The following is a 24,333-nucleotide window of genomic DNA, read 5'->3' as shown; positions in this document are numbered from 1 at the left end:
ATCATTTTTAACCCAAGACTTGATTTAATATCCATTGGGATGGGAAACCTTATGTGTTGTGTGTTGTCTGCTATTGGTTGGATGTGTTATGTGCCGATAGAGGAGTTAGAAAACGGTTTTGAACATATCTTTTGATCCGTAAGTCGGAATCGAGTGAAACGAAAGAGAGATGAAAGTTTATAAAGCCTATTTTAATATGACATAATAATATGATTGAGTCAAGTATGTGATTATGTGTTGTTAAATAAGTAAAATGTGATTATATGTGATCTAATTGCTATAAATTGATGGTTACGTGAAGTACGTGTTTATTTATGATATTATAAATGTGATAAGTGATTTGTATGACATGGTGTTGTGTCCTGATTGATAGGGGATAATAATATATGGATTATACAATTGGGAATTGGTTGTTGGTTGAGATAAGATAACAGGTGGATAGTCTAATAAATAGACGAGACGACGTCGGATTTTCGATAGGATTTATATGAGTATTGATTTGTAATATGTTATGTGGAATATGACTTGACTATATGGTAGAGTCAAAGCATGCTTATGTGTTATGTGGTATGTGATAAGTTTAAAGGGGTATATAAGTGGGTATCGATATACGTGATATGTATATGCGATATATTGTTTAGTGACTATAGTATTATCTTATTCTCGTAAAGGATTTGGACGAGACGTGTACGTTCGAAGACGTCAGAAAGTCGGAATGGTATTGCAAAGCGAATAAGGGATGAATCGAGTAAGCGAAGCGATGTGGCGAATAGAGTATAGCTAGAGATGGTCTAGAGATTATGAGATGCGTAGATTGTGAAAGTGGAAAGATGAGAATGAGCTGTGAGACGGGAGTCAGATTTAAGGCAAGTATCCTGCACCCTGCTTTTGGATATATTGCAAATATTCTGATTCATTCTTTTGATGTGTTGCAAGTATCCTTTACCCTTCTCTTGGATATCTTGCGAATATTCTGATCCATTCTTTTTATACCTGTTGGAAATATTCGTACCTCACTTTTTCATATTTGAAAGTGTATATATTTTATCCATCCTTTTCTAATTCTCAAAAATTCAGATAATTCCAGTTTTACAAATTAATTCGAAGTTCAGATTGTCATTGAAGCATGTGTTGCTCAGTGATAGTTAGAGCTTTGAATGAATTGGGATCTTCTTGATTATTCAACCCGCCATTGTCATGCTGGTTTAGCAGGCTAAATTCAGTTGCTTAGCCGATAATGGAGGATATTGAATAGTTAGGGATTTCCTGAACTATGATTTATGAAAGGATGGACTGTGACTTATGAAAAGTTTATTATCAAAGTTTGATTTGAAATTATTCAGTTGTTGATGATGATTATGATTATGTTCTGTTAATTTACATTGGTTTCATGAACTGAATTATAGAATTGGATTATTGTTTTTATATAAACATGTGGACCAGATGAGTGGTCAGACCAAATGAGTGGTCATGATAGGCCAATGAGTGCCTTGGATCCAGTGATAGAGCATGGCGGGGCCTGCTCGGGGTTAGGTATGACTGATCAGCATCCTAACCTTGGTTTTTAATTAAAATGTGATAGTCCAATTCAATAATTCTCTTGTGAAGGATTGAATTCCTCAGGTTTCTATTGCTGCAAGGTATTATGATTCTTTTATACAATACCTGAATTTGTGAACTCAGGTTGAATCTTTTTATATCTTGAACTCGAGAATTTCTGCTATATCACTTCAGAACTTTCATTGTTATTATTACTTGCTGAGCATTGTTGCTCACTCTTGCTATTCTCTTTTAACCATTTCAGAAAGGATTAAAGATAAATGGCTAGTCTATGATTGCGAGTAAAGTTAAGGCTAGGCGAGGAGTCAGAGGTGTTAAGGATCCAGTGGTCGAGAAGTGTCCAGGAAGATTGATAAGGTTGATGCTAGCTCGAGTTGTGCTATTGAGATTCAGATGAAGTCATAGCTGGAATAGTTGACAATGATTCTTCTTATCGAAGATGATCTGATTTGGTAAGAGATGTTGTGTAATAATAGTGGTTGATTCTAATTTCAATACTGTAACCTGGAAGTGATCCTGTTGTTTTGGGGGTGAAGATGTTCTCTTTTAAATCTTTTATTTAACGTCTTTCAAATCTTTTATTAAATGTTTTCAAGTTTTAAATTGTTTGGATTCATTATCTTTTAAAAAAAAAATACAGGATTTTAAAAGGGTTTAAAAATGGGTTTTATGTGGTGACGTCAGAATCCAGGCCCCCGGATTCTCGGACTGTCACAGTTGGTATCAGAGCAACAGGTTATAAGTATTTGAAATTAGAATATAGATTATAGTTATAGGTTTTCTAGAGAAGAATGGGGTGTAACCTCACATAGAGGTATGGTCGGACTATTTAGGAATAGTCTAGAGATGTGAGTGAAGCATAGAGTTTAGTTAGGTGATCAAGTTAAGTGTGGATATCTAAAGAGATTAGGATTCTTAAGTTTAGACATATGATTTCTAGTATGTTGATTAATTGAGATGGTGAATTGTGGGAAAGGTCAGTATTAGACCTATATAGAAGAGTTTGATAGTGAATGATTGAGTTGAGAATGGTGAAAATGCAGAGTTCAGAGTATTCTGACTATACTGCATATTTGAAACCGGATTATCATATTGATTTGAGGATGATATAAATGCATGGTTCATAGTATGACCATGTTAGATATTTGGAAGAGGTATGTTGTTTTTGTGAGATATGAAGAGTTAGTGTAGAATATGAGTTGTGTTGAATTAGAAGGAGAGATTAGTAGATAGAGGTTGATAGATGAGAAGTGCATGATAGAGAGTATGTGGAGTTGAGTCCAGTTATTAGAGATGATGTCTACGAGTAAGTTAGAACGTTAGTCCTCGACGACAACGCTTCGAGCTAATCGGGATTTCAAATGGCATCAAGGTGGGCCCATAACCCACAGGTTGACGAGTCAGAAAATAGAAGATACGCTACGTGTTGTGCTATGGAATTCAAAGGTAACTGGATGAAACATGAGAACGTGAACTACTTGGGCCAGATTTATTACGAACTATAACGTCTACGATGACATCTTACGAGGCTATTACGAGTCAACATCGATCGATTATCGAGAACGTTGAAAAGAGGATATATATCGAACAATGATTTATTGAAGCAGAGCGAAAATCTGAGAAGACCTTGGCAATACCTCTCTTCAACTAAAGATTCTTTTGATTGTTTTCTCATCAGTGAGATATTATCATGATATCTTTTCTACGAAAGTTTTGATAAATGAGATCTTCATTTCTCAAATTCTAAGATGATGATGATATTGATTATTGGTGTGAGTTGGTATTGAATCGGTGTATGATAAAGGCGTGTTTATGAAGAGACAGTGGAATTCCTTGATATTATTTGATATTCTTTGATATCTCTTAATATTCGTTGATATTCTTTGACACTCTTTGATATTCCTTGATATCTTTTCGATATTCCTTAATATATTCCTCGATAATCCTTAACATTCTTTGATGCTCCTTGAGATTTCTTGGATTCTTCCATCTGATTGGGATGAACAACCCTACGTATAGGGGACACAAGGTATACCTGTCTGTGTGATAGGAGTTGGATGGGACGCCATCACTTGTGTGTGTTGTGATTACAAGAAGGTTAGCAACCTTTAGTAGTGTCTAATATAGACACGCAACAATAAGTTCATTTGATCGTATTGATCTCCCAGTCACTCTTGTATTCCATTGTGACCTACTTTGAAAGCATCTTGTTCCTCCAAAATTCCCAAAGATTGATTCTTGGGAAAACGAATTTGGCAATTGTGAAAGTTTTGATTCTCCTGTATTTTTAAAAGCTAAAGGTATGCCAAGGTTGATCAAAAGGTGGATGACGATATGATATTACGAAGCGTGTACGTTTTAGTTTTCTTCGGGGGATTCCGAGGACGGAATCCTTATAAGGGGGGTAGAATGTAATATCCCATATTATCAAATTTAGATTTGATTATTATAAATCTATCTGTCTAAATATTATTGTTGGCTTTAGTTGAAAAGTGAATTGATTATGTGAATAGTTTTATATGATTATACTTGTTCTGTGGATTAATATGGATTTTACAAATTATGTGTCCTCCTTCTTTCTCTGATTCCGAGGACGGAATCCCTATAAGGAGGGTAGATTGTAATGACCCGGATTTTTAAAAATATTTTATTAGTATTAAAAGTGATTTTTCTTTAAAGAAGGGAATAAGATTTAATATTTTATTCCAGTTTAATGAGTTTTCAAGGTTTTATATTTAAACCCCGGGTTATTGTGTTATTGATAAATAATGGTATTTTCAAAGCTGATTTTCATATATTGTTTTGAAAATTCTGTATGAATATTATGTGAATATATGTGTTATGTGATTAAGTGGTATGGGTGAATTTGTTTGTTAATTAGTTATGATTAATTATTAATATTATATGAGTAATATATGAATTTTTGTGAATTTTGTGTTATCTAGTTTATTGAGCTGAATGCTCGTATGTGTTCGTATTCGCGAGATTTCAATTTCTATATGCTCAGGAGAAAGTATAGTTTATTTGGATATTTTCATATCGATTTATGGAATGTTAGATGATTTTATAATCGATTTACGGATTTAATTGTGTATATTTATATTTATTTATTAATTATTTGACTTCCGTAAAACCGTCTACTCGTAACGGTGTACCAAATTTTCTTCCCGGAAGTTTCGAGAAAACTCACCTTTAGCTTAATTTGAATATTCCGGACATTTTTCGTGTTTTAACTTTTTCGATCCGGAGTACGGTTTTCCCCGGAGTCGGTCCGGCGGAGTTTTCCCGGTATTGTAATTGTTGATAATTATCCAGTTTGTCTCGATAAACGTGAAACGAGATATTTTATTCATCCTTATCTTGTAATAATTGCAATGGGACCCGCAGACCAATAATTGAGTTAAAAAGCCCCGTTTTGATGATTATCTCGAAAACCGGTACTGATTGGACCCCGCTTTGTTAATATAAAGCTACTAAATACGTATTTTCATGTCATAAACAATCCAAAGGGGTACCAATTATTTGTAAATATAAATAGACCTTTCTAGAGCTTATTTTCACCCGTAAAATCATTTCATCAGTTTCTCTGCACGAATACCGAGAGAAACCGAGCGGTGTTCTTCGTGTTCTTCATAATCAAACGAGGATTTGAAGGTGTTATTGGAATCCGATGGAGGCGTATGAATAGTCAAAACGAAGCTCTCGACGCGTAGAATATAGTATAATCAATCATAACACTGCAGATTCATCAGGTGATTTTACATGATTTTTACAAAATTCGAATTATTATGATTTAAATAGTGGATTTTTGCAAACGTGTTTGTTTGATTGTTTGGATGATTCCATGTTGTAGAACGTGTTTTTCTCGTCGTTTTGGTATATTATATGTTGAATTTCGAGTTCGGAAACATATAGAAAAGTCCGTTTGATTATGTGGTTGTGTTCTTGAGTGTTCTTGAACTTTCGCCGGAAAGTTATGATTTTTGGTCGGAAAATCGTTCTGTAGAGTATGAATTGTTTCTAAAGTCATGTATAAGATCCTGGTGATGTGTAGAGTCGATTTATAGGTTTGATTTCAGTGTGGGATAAGGATTTGGGGCTCGCCGGATAGTGGTGGCGGCGGTTTTTGCCGGATTTTTCCGGCCAGTTGGCTGCGTTTTTGGTGAAAACAAGGTGCTACAATGATTCCTGGTATAATATACTCGTGATCTGGAGAGTTTTGAATGTTTCTGGGCTTGGGAAAGGTGGTGCCGGCATCGTTCCGGCGGATCTGGGGCCGGCAGTGGCAAATTGCCATTTGACCCCCAGAGTTTGGAAGATGATGAAGAGGTGACACTGTAGTTTCTGTTTTGACGGTTCAGCCCCTGTAACTTTTGAAAGTTACACTTTAAACCCTGTCAGAAAACTTTCAAAACTATACACTTTAAACCTTTTGATTTTAATTTTCAAAAATTGTTTTATTTAATTATTTTAAATTCCAAAAATAGTTTTTAATTATTTCTTTATTCAAAAAAATAAATCTAAATTAGTTTATTAATTAATTTTAATTAGTAATTAATTATTTTAATTGGTCAATTAATTTAAATATTAATTGATTAATTATTTTAATTAATTATTAATTGATTTTAATTGATTAATTAATTGGATTTAATTAATCCTTTTTGATTTAAAAATTCCGAAAAATAGTTTCGAGCTTTAAAATATTTTTCCAAATTATTTTCAAGGCTCGACAATTGTTTATGAATGATTTCAAGTCCAGTTTTGAGCATCCGGACTTGATTATTTATTCAAAAATTGATTCTTTTATCCGTTTTAATTTCGAAAAATGTTTAAAAATTCCGGAAAATTCTCGAAAAATCATTTTTAACCCAAGACTTGATTTAATATCCATTGGGATGGGAAACCTTATGTGTTGTGTGTTGTCTGCTATTGGTTGGATGTGTTATGTGCCGATAGAGGAGTTAGAAAACGGTTTTGAACATATCTTTTGATCCGTAAGTCGGAATCGAGTGAAACGAAAGAGAGATGAAAGTTTATAAAGCCTATTTTAATATGACATAATAATATGATTGAGTCAAGTATGTGATTATGTGTTGTTAAATAAGTAAAATGTGATTATATGTGATCTAATTGCTATAAATTGATGGTTACGTGAAGTACGTGTTTATTTATGATATTATAAATGTGATAAGTGATTTGTATGACATGGTGTTGTGTCCTGATTGATAGGGGATAATAATATATGGATTATACAATTGGGAATTGGTTGTTGGTTGAGATAAGATAACAGGTGGATAGTCTAATAAATAGACGAGACGACGTCGGATTTTCGATAGGATTTATATGAGTATTGATTTGTAATATGTTATGTGGAATATGACTTGACTATATGGTAGAGTCAAAGCATGCTTATGTGTTATGTGGTATGTGATAAGTTTAAAGGGGTATATAAGTGGGTATCGATATACGTGATATGTATATGCGATATATTGTTTAGTGACTATAGTATTATCTTATTCTCGTAAAGGATTTGGACGAGACGTGTACGTTCGAAGACGTCAGAAAGTCGGAATGGTATTGCAAAGCGAATAAGGGATGAATCGAGTAAGCGAAGCGATGTGGCGAATAGAGTATAGCTAGAGATGGTCTAGAGATTATGAGATGCATAGATTGTGAAAGTGGAAAGATGAGAATGAGCTGTGAGACGGGAGTCAGATTTAAGGCAAGTATCCTGCACCCTGCTTTTGGATATATTGCAAATATTCTGATTCATTCTTTTGATGTGTTGCAAGTATCCTTTACCCTTCTCTTGGATATCTTGCGAATATTCTGATCCATTCTTTTTATACCTGTTGGAAATATTCGTACCTCACTTTTTCATATTTGAAAGTGTATATATTTTATCCATCCTTTTCTAATTCTCAAAAATTCAGATAATTCCAGTTTTACAAATTAATTCGAAGTTCAGATTGTCATTGAAGCATGTGTTGCTCAGTGATAGTTAGAGCTTTGAATGAATTGGGATCTTATTGATTATTCAACCCGCCATTGTCATGCTGGTTTAGCAGGCTAAATTCAGTTGCTTAGCCGATAATGGAGGATATTGAATAGTTAGGGATTTCCTGAACTATGATTTATGAAAGGATGGACTGTGACTTATGAAAAGTTTATTATCAAAGTTTGATTTGAAATTATTCAGTTGTTGATGATGATTATGATTATGTTCTGTTAATTTACATTGGTTTCATGAACTGAATTATAGAATTGGATTATTGTTTTTATATAAACATGTGGACCAGATGAGTGGTCAGACCAAATGAGTGGTCATGATAGGCCAATGAGTGCCTTGGATCCAGTGATAGAGCATGGCGGGGCCTGCTCGGGGTTAGGTATGACTGATCAGCATCCTAACCTTGGTTTTTAATTAAAATGTGATAGTCCAATTCAATAATTCTCTTGTGAAGGATTGAATTCCTCAGGTTTCTATTGCTGCAAGGTATTGTGATTCTTTTATACAATACCTGAATTTGTGAACTCAGGTTGAATCTTTTTATATCTTGAACTCGAGAATTTCTGCTATATCACTTCAGAACTTTCATTGTTATTATTACTTGCTGAGCATTGTTGCTCACTCTTGCTATTCTCTTTTAACCATTTCAGAAAGGATTAAAGATAAATGGCTAGTCTATGATTGCAAGTAAAGTTAAGGCTAGGCGAGGAGTCAGAGGTGTTAAGGATCCAGTGGTCGAGAAGTGTCCAGGAAGATTGATAAGGTTGATGCTAGCTCGAGTTGTGCTATTGAGATTCAGATGAAGTCATAGCTGGAATAGTTGACAATGATTCTTCTTATCGAAGATGATCTGATTTGGTAAGAGATGTTGTGTAATAATAGTGGTTGATTCTAATTTCAATACTGTAACCTGGAAGCGATCCTGTTGTTTTGGGGGTGAAGATGTTCTCTTTTAAATCTTTTATTTAACGTCTTTCAAATCTTTTATTAAATGTTTTCAAGTTTTAAATTGTTTGGATTCATTATCTTTTAAAAAAAAAAAATACAGGATTTTAAAAGGGTTTAAAAATGGGTTTTATGTGGTGACGTCAGAATCCAGGCCCCCGGATTCTCGGACTGTCACATCTTTAATAGTTCATCTTTGACAATGACAGCATCATCTCTCTCTTTCTGAACTTCTAACATCTGAACTAATTCTTTTTCTAGATAATCATTCCTTTTCTTTACACTTATAGTTTCAGATTTTAATCTTTCATTCTCTAAAGTCTGATCTCTAAAGCTGATATGCAAAGTTTTAAGGAACAATCTTAACTCAGTTATATCTTCAGTATCAAAGGCAAGAGTAGAATGAGGTACCTTAGCAGTAGATTCAGAGTTGTTGTCAGTGTTTGCCATCAGAGCATAATTGACTTCTTCCTCTGAATCAGATGTATCTTTCTAGTTTCCTTTCTTGGTGATAAAGGCTTTTTCCTTTTCTTTCTTGGCTTTCTTGCATTCAGATGCAAAGTGACCCTTTTCACCACAGTTGAAACAGGTATACTTGTCAGCTTTTCCAGCTTTTCCTTCCTTGCCCTCATTCTTCCTGAAGTTCTTCTTATCATTAACTCTGTCAGAGTTTCTGTCTTTCCTTGAGAAACTTTTGCCTTTGTTGAACTTTTTGTAAGCCAACTTCTTGAAGCTTTTCACCATCAATGCTGCTAACTGCATCATCTCATCATCACTGTCTTCAGAGTCTGAGGGAACATCAGAGTTTGAGTCATCAGAGTTTGATGACTCAATGTCATACTTTGTGACATGAGCTTTTCCTTTGCTCTTAGCAGCTTCCTCTTGAACTTTTAGAGCAACAGACTTTGATTTGCCTCCATGACGTTTGCTCCTCTGCTCCATCTCAAGTTCATGAGTCTTCAGTCTTCCAAAAACATCATCAAGAGACATTTCTCCAAGATCAAGATTGTCTCTTATTGTAGTGACTTTCAAATCCCATTTTTCAGGAAGAGCCAGAAGGAATTTGAGGTTTGAGTCTTCAAGATCATATTCCTTGTTCACCAGAGATAAGTCATTCAACAGTTTGACAAATCTGTCATACAGATCTGTCAAGGACTCACCAGATTTTGAGTCAAAGTGCTCATACTCCTGTGTAAGGATGGTTTTTCTGTTCTTCTTGATGGCTTGAGTTCCCTGACATCTGGTTTCCAGAGCATCCCAGATTTGTTTAGCAGTTTTGCACCCAATCACCCTATTAGACATTGCATTATCAAGGGCACTGTGCAGAAGGTGTTTCACCTTTGAGTCTTTACCAATTGACAAGATGTCCTCAGGGGTATAATCTTTCTTGTCTTTTGGAACCATCTTCTGAGGTTCATCTCCAAGCCCAACAGAGAGCTTGGTGGGCATATGTGGTCCATCATAGATCCTGTCAAGGTATTCTAGATCGACAGAGTCTAGAAATATAATCATTCTCTCTTTCCAGACTGGATATTCCGATGCCTTAAGGACTGGAACTCTAAAAGACGAAGCTTGTGATTTTTCAGACATGATTGTGATTAAGATCTCACTGTAGTTATCTTAACAGACCTGGCTCTGATACCACTTGTTAGGTCCTATAAACTTAGTATATTAGTTTATATAATGAACACAATCAATCACACAGAATAACAATATAAGATATTGAAAGCAGTAAACTCTTATTCACAAAGCTTAATCGGTTACAAAAACTCTCTCAGTGATTTATATATTATCACTAAGAGCTGCTAGGGTTCTGTAAAATATACTCGATAACTCAACTCGTATAGAGTAACCCTAATCTGTGTCTATATATACACAGTTACAAAATCAATCTCTGATTTGATATCCTATAAATCAGCTATGTATTCTATCAATCAAAGATTGCTACTGTTTTCTGTTTGGTTTCCATAGTCAGCAAATCACTCCTCCGCTTCTATCCTTCCTTGAAGTATATCCGCTTCTGAGCTCTTTCCACGTGTAAACTCTGACGAGTCTTGACTATGTAAACTCTGATCAGACTTTATTAAACTCTGATCAGCTTCCAGCTTAAACTCTGATCACTCCTGTTCTAAAACAAACTTTAAGAACATTAGTAATCATCAATTATATCTAACATTCAACATAATAACCAATTAAATTAAATTGCAAAGTAGATTTTTTGAAGTCCACAATTAATCCGAAATGGATTTGTTAACATGCAAATGTAAATATTTTTCGACCATTCTATAAATAATTTTTTTGAAACAAGGCTATTATATATATATGATTAATCTCTTTCTGTGTATTGAGTTGTTAACCATCTCAAAAATCATTGTGTCTTCGAACTCAATTTGTTTTTTTTGAATAATCAAATTATTAATAGAAAATTCAAAAAAAAATAGGTTTATTTAAGAAAAAGTACATTAGCAAAAATACAGTAATTTATTTAAAATACTACGTGGCTAAATTTATTAGAAAAGTAATTAATTACGAAATCCATTACTTAAGCGTTTTTTTGGTTATGTCGCCAATTTAAAATTTTGTCATCAATAATATATATACTATCATTTTAATTCTAATGTTCTACATTTGTCTGATATAATCTACTAATGTTAATTTTTATCATTATATATATATATATAGGCAATTGATCAAATACAAACCAACTCTTAAATACAAACTAAAAACCAGTTTCCCTACCACTATTTATAATTACGGGTGTCACTAATTTACACTGGACTAATCACTGTTTTTATGTAGTATATAAACAGTGATTTTTATCATCAAAATTGATAAAATCGACCTACCTAAACTATTAGTAATCGATTATAGATGATCAATTTCAGTCGTATGAAGGTTCTTGGCGGTGGGAAGCTGCAAGAAAAATAGTATGATGGTGGTAAGTAGTCGTTAGTTTTGGTAAGTTGCGATGGAAAGGGTATGTGACTATTGGTGATGGTAGACAATGGTGGCAAGTCATGGAAACGTCTAATAATGGTAGTAAGATGTCCATTATTACGGTTCAGGTGAAGATGATGGTCATATACGTTGCATATACGTGTGTGTGTGTCTATATATATATATATATATATATATATATATATATATATATATATATTTATATTCGCCAGATATGTTATATATGAATTAGTGATATATTATGTACAAACTAGTGATTTCTGTAGTTAAAAATAGTGATAAAAAACTGACCAGAAAATAGTTTTTAGTTTTTAGGCTAATTTGGTTTGTATTGGAGTAGGACTCTATATATATATATATATATATATATATATATATATATATATATATATATATATATATATATATATATATATATATATATTAAAATTAAAATATAAGAAATGAAGGAAAATCTCCACACGCGTAGCACAGATATAATCCCTAAATAGTAAATAAGTATTTTCATACTTTAAAAAAAAATTGCATAAAAAAAATTTAATGTCTAAGGTATCGATCACAAATTTAAACAATAATACAAAAAATTTACTTATGATAATTGATGCTAATTATAGAAAAATTAAGAGTAGTCATTAAAAAATCATGTAATTAATATCAATTCAAATTTAAAATAAACTATTGTCTAAAATCAGTCAATCACTATAAATAATTGTTTGAAAAGATAACTAATTAAGTCATCATTATACCCGTATTAACTGCTAAAAATGTGATATAGTTCTAGTCCTAATTTATAGGAAATTAGATCACATAGAAACATGCATAATCTTGAAGTTTTAATCAATACAATATAACATAAACACTAACTTAGTCTTAGATTATTATAATCACAAGTAGTTAATTTATTTCCAAAATGTCTTAAAAGATCTGAGAAGAAAGGAAGAAGAAATAGAAGAACATACCAAAACAAAAGCAAATGCGGGAGATAAAAGAAAAAAATAAAATTATATAGTTGCAGTGTTGTACTATTTGTGATTTGTTTTTAATAATAGGATAATATATATGAGATGAAGAGTGTATTACATATGTGTCATTATAAGCCTAAGTGTCGTAAACACCATAACAGACTTGACCAATGTGATATACAGCTCTGTCTAAGATCCGAACATCACTCAGTCCAATCCTTCCTCTCCATCACTAACCTTCCTTCTTCCCTGTTGACAATGGGTGAGCTAAAGAAATTCAGGAACCATGCGCAACTTTTGTTTTTGTAATGAAAAACAAACTTCATTTATTCTTCACAAATTATGACCACTCCTCATTCACGCCCATCACAAGCCTCACTCAGAAACCCTATTTATTGCTTTTGCATTTGCTTGTTCATTCTCTATCTAATTTATTCTTCGAATCACTTTCTGAAATATAGGCCTTGTGCTTTACCAAGGAACTCATTTATTACTTCAACTGAAAATATCGAAGCTCATAATATCACTTTTAGAAATGAGACCACTGCACAGAGAGACTATAAGGTTCCCTATATGATTGGTCCTGAACGTACACAACTAAAGCACATTGCTTTCGGAGTTGCGGCATCTGCATTGTTTTGGGAGAACAGGAAAGAGTATATAAAACAATGGTGGAGGCCAGGGGAAACTAGAGGAGTTGTTTGGTTGGATAAGAATGTGGAAGCCAACAAAAATGAAAAGTTGCCCGAGATTAGGATTTCTTCTGATACTTCTCAATTTAAGTACTCAAATAGGCAAGGTGACAGATCAGCAGTGAGGATTTCAAGGGTGGTTTCAGAGACTTATAGATTGGGAATGGAGGGTATCCGATGGTTTGTGATGGGAGATGATGACACTGTATTTATGGTTGAGAATGTGGTGAGAGTATTGTCTAAGTATGATCATAATCAGCTTTATTATGTTGGGTGCTCGTCCGAAAGTCATGTCCAAAACATGGTTTTTTCATATGCTATGGCATTTGGTGGAGGTGGATTCGCAATAAGTTATCCTTTAGCGGTGGAGTTGGAGAAGATGCAAGATCGATGCATTCAACGGTATCCAGGATTATATGGAAGTGATGATAGAATGCAGGCTTGCATGGCAGAACTAGGCGTTCCACTTACCAAAGAATATGGATTTCATCAGGTAAATTTACCAATAAATTTAACCATTCATGAAGTTAAGATTACAATGTTACTAATCAATTTAAGGATTCAAACCATTGGTAAAAAATTAATACACCAATTTATTATACTAGATTACGCCTAAACAAAAACAACAACATGCATAATTTGTCAAAATAAGCCATTCTAATCTTGTATAAAAGTTTCAAATAAGATTTTTTAAAGTTAATGTCTTTACTTATTATTGTAGTACGACGTATATGGGAGTCTATTAGGACTTTTGGGAGCTCATCCATTAACTCCAATTGTGTCACTACACCATCTCGATGTATTGGATCCAATATTTCCAAAAATGAGCAGAGCTCGTGCCATTCATCATTTAATTGAAGCATCCAAGTATGACAGTGCCAGTATAATTCAGCAGTCTATCTGTTATGACCATAAACGTCAATGGTCCATTACAGTTTCATGGGGCTACGTTGTTCAAATCATAAGAGGTGTGCTCTCTCCCAGAGAGTTAGAAATGCCAACAAGAACGTTTCTTAACTGGTATAAGAGAGCCGATTACACTGCATATGCATTCAACACCAGACCATTCTCAAGGCAACCATGCCAGAAGCCCTTCATTTTTTATATGAATTCGATCACATATGATGAAAAAAGGAAGCAAATCATTTCCATTCATTCTCGTCAAAATGATAGACACCCTTCTTGCAGATGGAAAATTGACTCCCCAGAACAAATTGATTCAATTATTGTCATGAAAAGACCAGATCATGATCGTTGGCTAAAGGTACAATACCTAATAGTATTTGATTTATTTCATGCATTCAATATTATGAGCGTTCCAAGATATCTACATTCCATTGTTTAATTATCTTACAAATAGAAATTTTAATATAAGAATTTTGTATATCTATTACAGTCCCCGAGGAGAGATTGTTGCAGAATTTTGCCATCAACTAAAAACTCAAGTATGAACATATGGGTTGGCAAATGCAGAAAAGGTGAAATTATTGGAGTATAGTTGTAAAATTATATGTGAGATTTGTTTAAAAGTTATGTGTGGGAGACATCGCAAGAAGCAGAGCATCACCATTGAAGCAATACTGAAATATAACACTAAGGAGAAAACTGGAGCAGATTATTGTGTATATGTGAAACAGAGAAGTGAATTGGGTGGCAACAGTTTAAAAAATCACATGGCCACTCTCAAAAGTTGGTTTCTTTTCCATTCTTGACGTTAATGTCACAAGTGAGATAAGAGAATGGTAAGTTGGGCTAAAAGTGATGATCAAGTGTCTGCTACTCAGCTCTATCAATTTATCTTTCTCTTTTGTTCGTAGATCATGTATCATGTGAGGTTACGTTTTAGGTAACTGCAATTTTGACTGTATGCCTTACCTTTGTTATAAAAAGTGAAACTTCATATGGTTTTCTCTTATTATTTTCAACATATTATTTGTCAAAAGATTGTATGCTTGTTATAGACCACATATTTATACTCTTTTGCAACTTTCTCTTTTTTGTTAAGAAAGTTTATGCTTGTTATAAAACATATATTTATACTTTGAAAATATTACATTTCTTGCAAATATTAGATCCCAGTTTTCATCGGAGCAAGAGAACAATCAAATGTACGTATAAAACTATAAAAACTAGGGATTCAATATTATATTTATAATGATTTTGTTGTAAGTCTTTTTAAATGATGCTATATAATATTGTAAAATCTAACCGACAACACAATAAACTAAATGAGAAAGTAACTCATGAATAGAGAAAAAGAAGAGATTAACTCAAAGACAAGAGAGTTGATAATAGGATAATACCTATAATTTCTTGCACCGAACGTGTATATATTTTTGAACCATCTCGGTAAATATGGAGATTTAATTAGTAAAAGAAATTGCTTATTTCGTTAATCTCATACAATATAACTTATCTTGCAAATTTCATACACAATTCCAACCAATAATATTTTTAATTGGGACCTTCATATCTTTCATTAATGGTTATAATAAGAATGCATTGGTAAGTTATATATGCAATTTTTTTATTTTCCCTACGTGTTAGCCCTTGGTTATATAAAGTATCTAGTATTACATATCTGATGATATCACACTTAACTTCTTTGATTAGTGTTTAGAGATAATATCAGAGTTTATTTGAAAAATCAGACTATACTAGGGACCAAGAGATATCAGAGTTTAAAAAAGGAAGATATCTCAGAGTTTATAGGCGGCTGATTTCCAGGAGAAGATCTACACTTATTGAAGAAGATATGTATTATGGAGAAATAGAAGCTAGAGACTTTAGGAAAGATTAACATAGATTCACCGATTGATATCGTTTGGGAAGATAGTCAGTAGAATATCAGTTAGTAGATATCTTGTAACTGTGTGTTATAAATACAACATAGGTTTACACTAGAGGTGTTTTCGAATATTAATCATCATTCTTGTAACCTAGCATCTCTTAGTGATAAATTATCAATCACTGAGAGAGAAGTCATTCTACCATTGTATCAGATTTTTTTATGATTAATAAAAGCTGAAATTTATTTTACATTATGTGTTCTTTAATCAAATTGACTCTATCCACTATATTCAACCCACGTTCTATAGTGGTTTTAGGCCTAGCAATTGGTATCAGAGCCAATATGTTAATATACAAACAGTTAAGATCCAAAAATCTATAAAATCATGTCAAAAAACACAAACTCTAACAAATAGTAGATATGAATCAAAAAGGGTTCCTATACTCAGAGCACATGAGTATCCTATATGCAAGGTTAAGATGGTTATGATTCTGGAAGCCACAGATCTAGAGAACTTGGATAGAATTTATCAACAACAGAGAATGATCCCAATGAGAAGGAGGACTATACTCTATAAGGTATCTCCTATATTAGAAACGATCCCAAGGTAAGGCATTCGTTACATAGTGCTCTTGACAATGTTATGTCTAACAGGGTCATTGGATGCAAGACCGCAAAGGAATTATGGGATGCTTTAGGGATAAGATGTCAGAAGACCAAAGCTATTGAAAAGAATAGGAAGACAATACTCACATAAAGAGTATGAGCACTTTGACTCAAAGTCTGATAAGTCATTAATATACTTATATATGACAGATTTTTGAAATTTCTTAATGATCTGTCCTTGGTGGACAAGATATATAATCTTGAAGATTCAAATATGAAATTTCCACCAACTCTTCCTGAGAAGTGGGACTTGAAAGCTACAACGATAAGAGAAAATTACGAACTTGATGATATGTCTCTTGATAAAATCTATGGAATGCTCAAGACTCATGAACTTGAGATGGAACATAGAAACAAGAGGCGTGGAGGAAAATCCAAGTCAATTGCTCTTAAGTTTGAGGAGAAATCCCTGAAATAAGTTGCAATGAAGAAGGATAATTTCAAGGGAAAGGGACTTATCTCAAACTCTGATGATGATTCATCAAACTCTGATGATGACTCAAATTATAAAAACTCTTCAGATTCTGATGATAGTGATTACAAATGATGTAGCTAGCAGCCTTGATGGTAAAAAATTTCAAGAAGATGGCTTACAAGAACTTCAGGAAAAGCAAGAAATTCTCAAGGAAAGATGGAAACTCTAATAAAAATAGTTTTAGGAAAGCTGGGAGTAAAGAAGGGAGATCTGAAAAGATGGACAAGTCTAAGATTACATGCTATAGTTGTTGTAAAAAGGGGCATTTTGCACATGAGTGCAAGAAAGAAAAGCTAACAAAAGCCAAGCCTACATCACAAAGAAGAAAGACAGGGTTGACACTTCAAACTCTGAGGATGAGGTAAATTATGTCTTAATGTAAAATGCTGATAGTAGCTATGAAGCTAATGAGACAAAACATATTGTTGAGTTAAGATTGTTTCTAAAAAAATATGCATGTTAGCTACAGGGATCAAACTTTAGAGAATGAGAGAATAAAATATTTATCTAGATCTTAAAAGAAGAAATGATTTTCTTGAATTAGACATATTTCAATTGTTGGAAGTTCAGAAAGAGAGAGATAATGCCATCTATGTTAGAAATGAATTATTGAAAAAGCATGTTTATCTTCAATCAAGACTTTTTAAAGAAAGAATTAATATTAAAACTTGGACTAATTCTAGAAAGACTACTCAGAATATCTTGGAGCGTGGTTGTTGGAGAGAGGGTTTAGGTCACTCTAATAAAAAGAATGGTAAGGAAGAAGTTGATACCGCTAAACTAAAGTTTACTGAAAAAGCTTCAAAGCCCAAGATTAATCCTGTAAATTTTGTACCAACATCTGAAAATCCAAACTCTGAAAAGTAGGCTGGCTCCAAATCAGAGGTTATAGATAACTTAACCTCTTACAAACCAAAACAAGATGCAATCAAGACGGTAAATGTTGGCTTAATGTCTCAAAAATAGCTTAAGCATAAGCTGATGGAGATAAAGAAGGTTAACAAGGTAAAGGAACCTAGGAAAAATAAAAAAGGTAAGGTAGGCATTAATAAAAGCAATATTTGTTGGGGATATTATGGGTTCTGTGTCCAGCATCTCCCTACACGAACACGGGCGCTTTCAATGTGCTATGTATAAGGAAATAAGGTAGCACCTTCTCCACAAGCTCGGGCTTTTAGAACAACTGGTAAGCACCTGATCCTAACAATTGGTATCAGAGCGAGGTTGCGTGTTCGATTCCCAAGAAAGGCATCTGTGCGTCGTAGATGGGATGCCTAGTAGGCAGATAAAAGTTGTGTTTTTACTATTAACTAAATAACACTAATAAAGCAATTAAAAGTGTAAATTAACGAAGATAAAAGGCAATCCAAGAGGTTTCTTTACTGGCTGTCATGAATGTCAAGCAATTGTGATGTGCAAGTCTCTACTCTGCTAAAAAAATCCTTCGAATAATTATAAAATCCTCTCCGAAGACAAATTATAATATCTACAATCATCCTCTAAAAGCCACTCCCATGATCAATTAAAGCACAATTGTAAATTACTAAGCACCAAGGATCTCATGTCTTATAACTTGCACAATTGATTGAGTTATGTCTGTCATATCATGTACTAGAATTATAACTCCTCTCCTGATTCGTTATAACTCCTAAAGATTCAATTAAAAGTTAGCTACTCTTCTAATTGTATAAAGAGCTCAACGACAGATTAGCATTCATAAAGAAATCACAATATCAGATCAGACAAACATATTAAGCCAACAAATACTCCCTAATCCTCAGATTAGAGGATTAGTTACCCATAACAATTAAATAAAACACGAATATATATATTAATGAAACCATGTCACAAAAGTAAGAGTAAAGAAAATACAACTTGACGAAATCTTTCGAACTTGGACCGAATCCCTTTAATCCTTACTCAAGTTCTCTCATAAAGCTTTCTCTCCCTCTATCTCTTAATACCCACGATATCTGATATCTCTCTAATAATACAAACCCTAATAATATAGTGTTTTTAATTGTGACACCCTCCAAATCCGGGTCATAGACTTGGGGGTCACACACAACAATATAAACCTGTAAATCATAATAATATATGCATTGACCCTAAACATCCACGGATCGCTCCAGGCTATAGTATGAAACAAGCCACAGCTTAAGTTATATTACAATACGCCAAATCCCAGTCAATATCTTACAACTTACAAACATAAAACGCAGTGCTTACACACAACGATACTCAAAAGTTTATAACATCAGTAACTCCTAGCAAGGCTTCCCAATACTCATCCTGATACCTTAGCTTGATGGCTAGCCTGTGGGTCCTCGCTAACAATAGTCTCTTTCTTCGCTGGAAAAGAACATAAGGCATCGCAAGAGTGAGCTTACAGCTCAGCAAGTAATATAAACAATAAACTGAAGTTCAACATTTATCAACAAGAATGAATCAAGGCATCAAATTCCCTTTTTAAAACAATGATTAGAATTGGATATTCATGTTTTTATTTAAAAACCAAGGTTAGGCTGCTGATCAGTCACGCTCTAACCCCGAGCCAGGTACATACCAAGCTCTATCACTGGATCCAAGGCACACATTGGCCTAATGACCACGAATCTGGTCTGACCACGAATCTGGCCCACATTTATAAAACCATCCAATTCTTTAACAATATAATGAAATCAACAATATCTCAATAAATCAGAACCAATACCATTTGAACAGAAGCAATATTACCAAAACAGAATCATAATCGTCAAACCAGAATCATGATACTTAGTGGTGCAAAACATATCAGGATCAAAGGACAATTCAGAAGTAGGTTTAAGTATCCTCACAATATGTTTGAAGAATGTCTTGAGGTTGAAAGAAAGATCAAGTATATGGTGAAGCTAATCTGAGGTTTTGCAGAGAGAACAATGTAAGTGAGAATAGCTTGAGGTTTCAAATATGTTTAACTTGTAGGAATTTCAAGTGTTAGGGTGTATATGTGTGAACATTCTTCAAAAGAGTAATATAGGTATTTGGTAAGACATTGTATAACTTGGTGAAGTATTGTAGCATATAGGCTTGTACTGTTTGGTCATTCGAGGATGGAAGAATATCAGAGCAAATGATTTGTGTTGTCAAGTCTCAAAGAAATGGGTATAAGTTTAATTGAAATCAAAATCAAGGTTCAGCTTGTAATTCAGGTGTTGAAAGGATTGAATAAGGTTTATCAATAATCAGGATCAATAGCACAATATAGCCACAGATGCATTTCCAAGTTTATCCAGGATAACAACATCATATACAGAAGAGTGACTTAAGGAATTTACAGAAGTATAAGTTGAGAATAGAGCACTTGCCTTATCTGAAAGATTTACTTTTCTTTATAGCTTTCACTAAACAGAATCACTCCAATACTACTTGCTTTCCTTTCCTAAGCCTGTTCCTCTCTGATAATCACAATATTCATCTATCAATACTCAATCTTATATCATTCTATTTGTTTCATAATCGAAACAAGCTTCTAGCTACCCTTCGTTTCACTTAAATCCGATATACGGTTCAAAAGATACTAATAAAACAATCATACAATGTTCACACAAGCATTTCACATATCGATCACGTAACACATAGCACATATCACATAAGTTAATCAATAAAATAGCCTTTCAGAAAAGGTTTGGGGTTAAAATGAATTTTCTGGTATTTATTATGAATTTTTAAACATTTTTCGGAATAAAAACGGATAAAAGAATCAAGTTATAACTGAATAAGCAAGTTCGAATACTCGAAATAAGGTCTGAAATCACTTGAAATTAATTAACGAAGCTTCAACATACTTTAGAATAATTTTCTAAAGCTTGAAACTATTTTTCTGGATTTTTAAAACAATTAAATCTAATTAATAAGTCAATTAAAATCAATTAATAAATAATTAAAACAATTAATCAATTAATATTTAAATTAATTGACTAATTATAATAATTAATTACTAATTAAAGTTAATTAATAAATTAAATTAGATTTATTTTGAATAAAGAAATAATTAAAAACTATTTTTGAAAATAAATAAATGATTTTCGAAATAAAAGAAATTAAAATAATTCAGTTTTAAAAGTTTTAAAACTTCAGGGTTTAAACTGCAAGGTTTCGAAATTTGAGGGAGGGACTGATTTGAAAACTTGAAAAGTTCAGGATTTGCTCTTCACCATCTCCGAAACCTGGGTGACCAAACGGCAATTTTGCCGCCGCGGTCACCCTAGTCGCCGGAGACGGCGTTCCAGGCCGTAGACGGCTACCAGGACGTGCAGATAACAAGTTCACGCGACCAGGAAGCTATTTGTAGCATCAAAACCACCATGAGGTGGTTGGTTTGGCCGGAATTTGAGGATGAAACTCGCCGTCGCCGGCGAGTTTTCCGATTCCAGCGATTCCGGCATCCCACATACACTTTAAACACACGAATCGATTGCTGGCAACAAGATACACATGATGGTATGTTCTAATCATACCCAGAATCACTAAATCAAAAAGTCCCAATTCTAATTGAAAATATTCAAACGTATATAAACCCTAATTTATAATTCGAATAATTAAACCTATTTTTGAACATGTTATTGACATCCAAATCATGCATATGACATACCAAAATGATCAGGAGAAGATTATCTACAACATGAAAGCATAAAATCACATAAAACACATCAAAATCAAAAAGCCCTAATTTAACCCTAATTAACTCGAATTTAAAAACCCTAATTACTTCTAACCTGTGAATCTAGATAATTTGGGGTGTTAAAATTATCCGGTGTACACAATTATTGATATGATAAATAATAATAAAATATTCATAAAATCGTTCCGAAATTCTTTCACGTAAATCCGTACACCAGATGAGAAAAGTTAAAACACGAAAGTTGTTCAGAATATCTCGAATAACAAACCGGCGAAACTTTCCCGGAAGCCCCCCGGGGTTTAATTATCGAGTAAACGGGTTTTAAAATCAATTAATAATAATATTTTATAATATACTTAATTAAATCCTTAAATCAAATATCAAATCATATAGTAATCCATAATTTGCCAAATGAGTGCCTAAATTCTCCATATTTTGATCTGATCATATAAAAATTATAATTTAACAAGTCATAACATACATAGACAATCATTCAACAAGTCACTTAACATATAATTCACACTTAATTCACATAATGTTCACAAATATTTACGTACTGATATAAATAAATACACGTCGAAATCCCGGATATTACATCCTTCCCCCCTTAAAAGGATTCTGTCCTCGAAATCTGCTAAGAAAATAAGTGAGGATATTTCTCACACATATCACTTTCTAACTCCCAAGTTGATTCTTCAACTTTTGGGTTTCTCCACAATACTCTCACTATTTTCACCACTTTATTCCTTAACACTTTCTCCTTCCTATCTAGAATCTTTATTGGATTCTCAACATAAGACAAATCTGCCTGAAGCTCTACTGGCTCGTATTCTATCACATGCCTAGAATCTGGATGATACTTCTTAAGCATTGACACATGAAAGACGTTATGAATATGCTCCATATGTGGGGGTAACGCTAACTCATAAGCCACTTTACCAACGCGTCTCAAGATCTCGAATGGTCCGACGTATCTGGGACTTAGCTTTCCTTTCTTGCCAAATCGGGATAGTCCTTTCCATGGCGAAATCTTCAGTAATACAGGTTCTCCTTCTTCAAATTCCATATCCTTCCTGGCTTGATCCGCGTACTTTCTCTGACGATTCTGTGCTGCAATCAGTCTTCTTTGAATGGTTTCAATAACTTCCTTCGTCTGCTGAACTAGTTCTGGCCCAAGTAATTTGCGTTCTCCTACTTCATCCCAACATATGGGTGAACGACATTTACGTCCATACAGAGCTTCATATGGAGGCATTCCGATGCTTGCATGATAACTGTTGTTGTATGAGAATTCCACTAACGGTAGATGTTCGTCCCAATTGCCTTTAAAGTCGATAGCACAAACATGTAGCATATCCTCGATTGTTTGAATAGTCCTTTCACTCTGACCATCAGTTTGTGGATGATAAGCAGTGCTCATATTCAATCTGGTGCCCAAGCATTCCTGAAAGCTCTTCCAGAATCTCGAGTTGAATCGTGGATCTCGATCGGATACAATGGAGACTGGAACTCCGTGACAAACGACGATCTCCTTCAGATACATATGGACTAACTTGTCTAATGAGAATCTTTCGTTAATGGGAAGGAAATGAGCTGACTTAGTTAGTCTATCTACAATAACCCATATGGCATCGTGATTTGCCCTCGTTCTAGGTAATCCAACTATAAAATCCATCGCAATATGCTCCCATTTCCATTCTGGAATCTCTAGGGGTTGTAACAATCCACTCGGTCGCTGGTGTTCTGCCTTCACTCTTTGACATGTATAACATTTATTTACCCACTCTGCAATCTCTCTCTTCATATCTGGCCACCAATAATTCTCTTTCAAATTTCTATACATCTTAGTGCTCCCAGGGTGAATTGAATAAGCGGAACTATGTGCTTCACTTAAAACTTCATCCTTCAACTCCTGTACTGGTGGAATCCATATTCTAGAAGAAAATCTTAGAATACCTTGCTCGTCTTTCTGGGTGCATAGCTCTTCCCCAACCAAATTATTAACATCCTGTTTCATTGCGGTCTCTTGACATTTCTTTATCTTTTCTAGTAACTCTGGTCGAAAAGTCATTGTATATAATCCAGCTTCTGAGGGTTCACTCACTTTAACTTCTATTTCCAGCCTTTCAAATTCTCTATATACTTCCTTGGGTAATGTCAACACATTCAATCTATCCTTTCTACTCAAAGCATCTGCCACTACATTTGCTTTTTTGGGGTGATAATTGATAGTGCAATCATAATCCTTTATCAATTCTAACCATCTCCTCTGCCTCATATTAAGCTCTTTCTGCGTAAATATATACTTTAAACTTTTATGATCCGTGTAGATTTCGCACTTTTCTCCATATAAATAATGTCTCCAAATCTTCAATGCAAACACTATGGCTGCTAACTCTAAATCATGTGTAGGATACTTCTGCTCATGGGGTTTGAGTTGTCTGGATGCATAAGCAATGACTTTGTCATGTTGCATCAACACACAACCCAATCCTTTATGAGAAGCATCACTATAAATTACAAAATTTCCTTGTTCATCTGGAAGTGATAACACTGGGGCTGATACTAACCTTTTCTTCAATTCCTGGAAACTTTCTTCACACTTTTCAGT

At 33.7% G+C, this 24,333-nt stretch overlaps 1 protein-coding gene and 1 long non-coding RNA gene across 2 annotated transcripts; both read left to right on the top strand.

Annotated features, from left to right (window-relative positions):
- The first annotated feature begins 4,825 nt into the window (after nt 1-4,825).
- Nucleotides 4,826-8,579, top strand: LOC135151176 (uncharacterized). The gene is made up of 2 exons (XR_010289734.1): nt 4,826-5,312; nt 7,088-8,579. It is a non-coding gene; the product is annotated as an uncharacterized LOC135151176 (long non-coding RNA).
- A 4,429-nt stretch (nt 8,580-13,008) lies between these two features.
- Nucleotides 13,009-14,625, top strand: LOC108212444 (uncharacterized). The gene is made up of 3 exons (XM_017384171.1): nt 13,009-13,620; nt 13,849-14,391; nt 14,524-14,625. The coding sequence occupies exons 1-3, from the start codon at nt 13,009-13,011 to the stop codon at nt 14,623-14,625; spliced, it is 1,257 nt and encodes a 418-aa protein (XP_017239660.1).
- The last annotated feature ends 9,708 nt before the right edge of the window (nt 14,626-24,333 follow it).

The sequence above is a fragment of the Daucus carota genome, chromosome 3, assembly GCF_001625215.2.
Source record: "Daucus carota subsp. sativus chromosome 3, DH1 v3.0, whole genome shotgun sequence".
Classification (NCBI taxonomy): domain Eukaryota; kingdom Viridiplantae; phylum Streptophyta; class Magnoliopsida; order Apiales; family Apiaceae; genus Daucus; species Daucus carota.
This window is presented reverse-complemented; position numbering and strand designations above follow the sequence as displayed.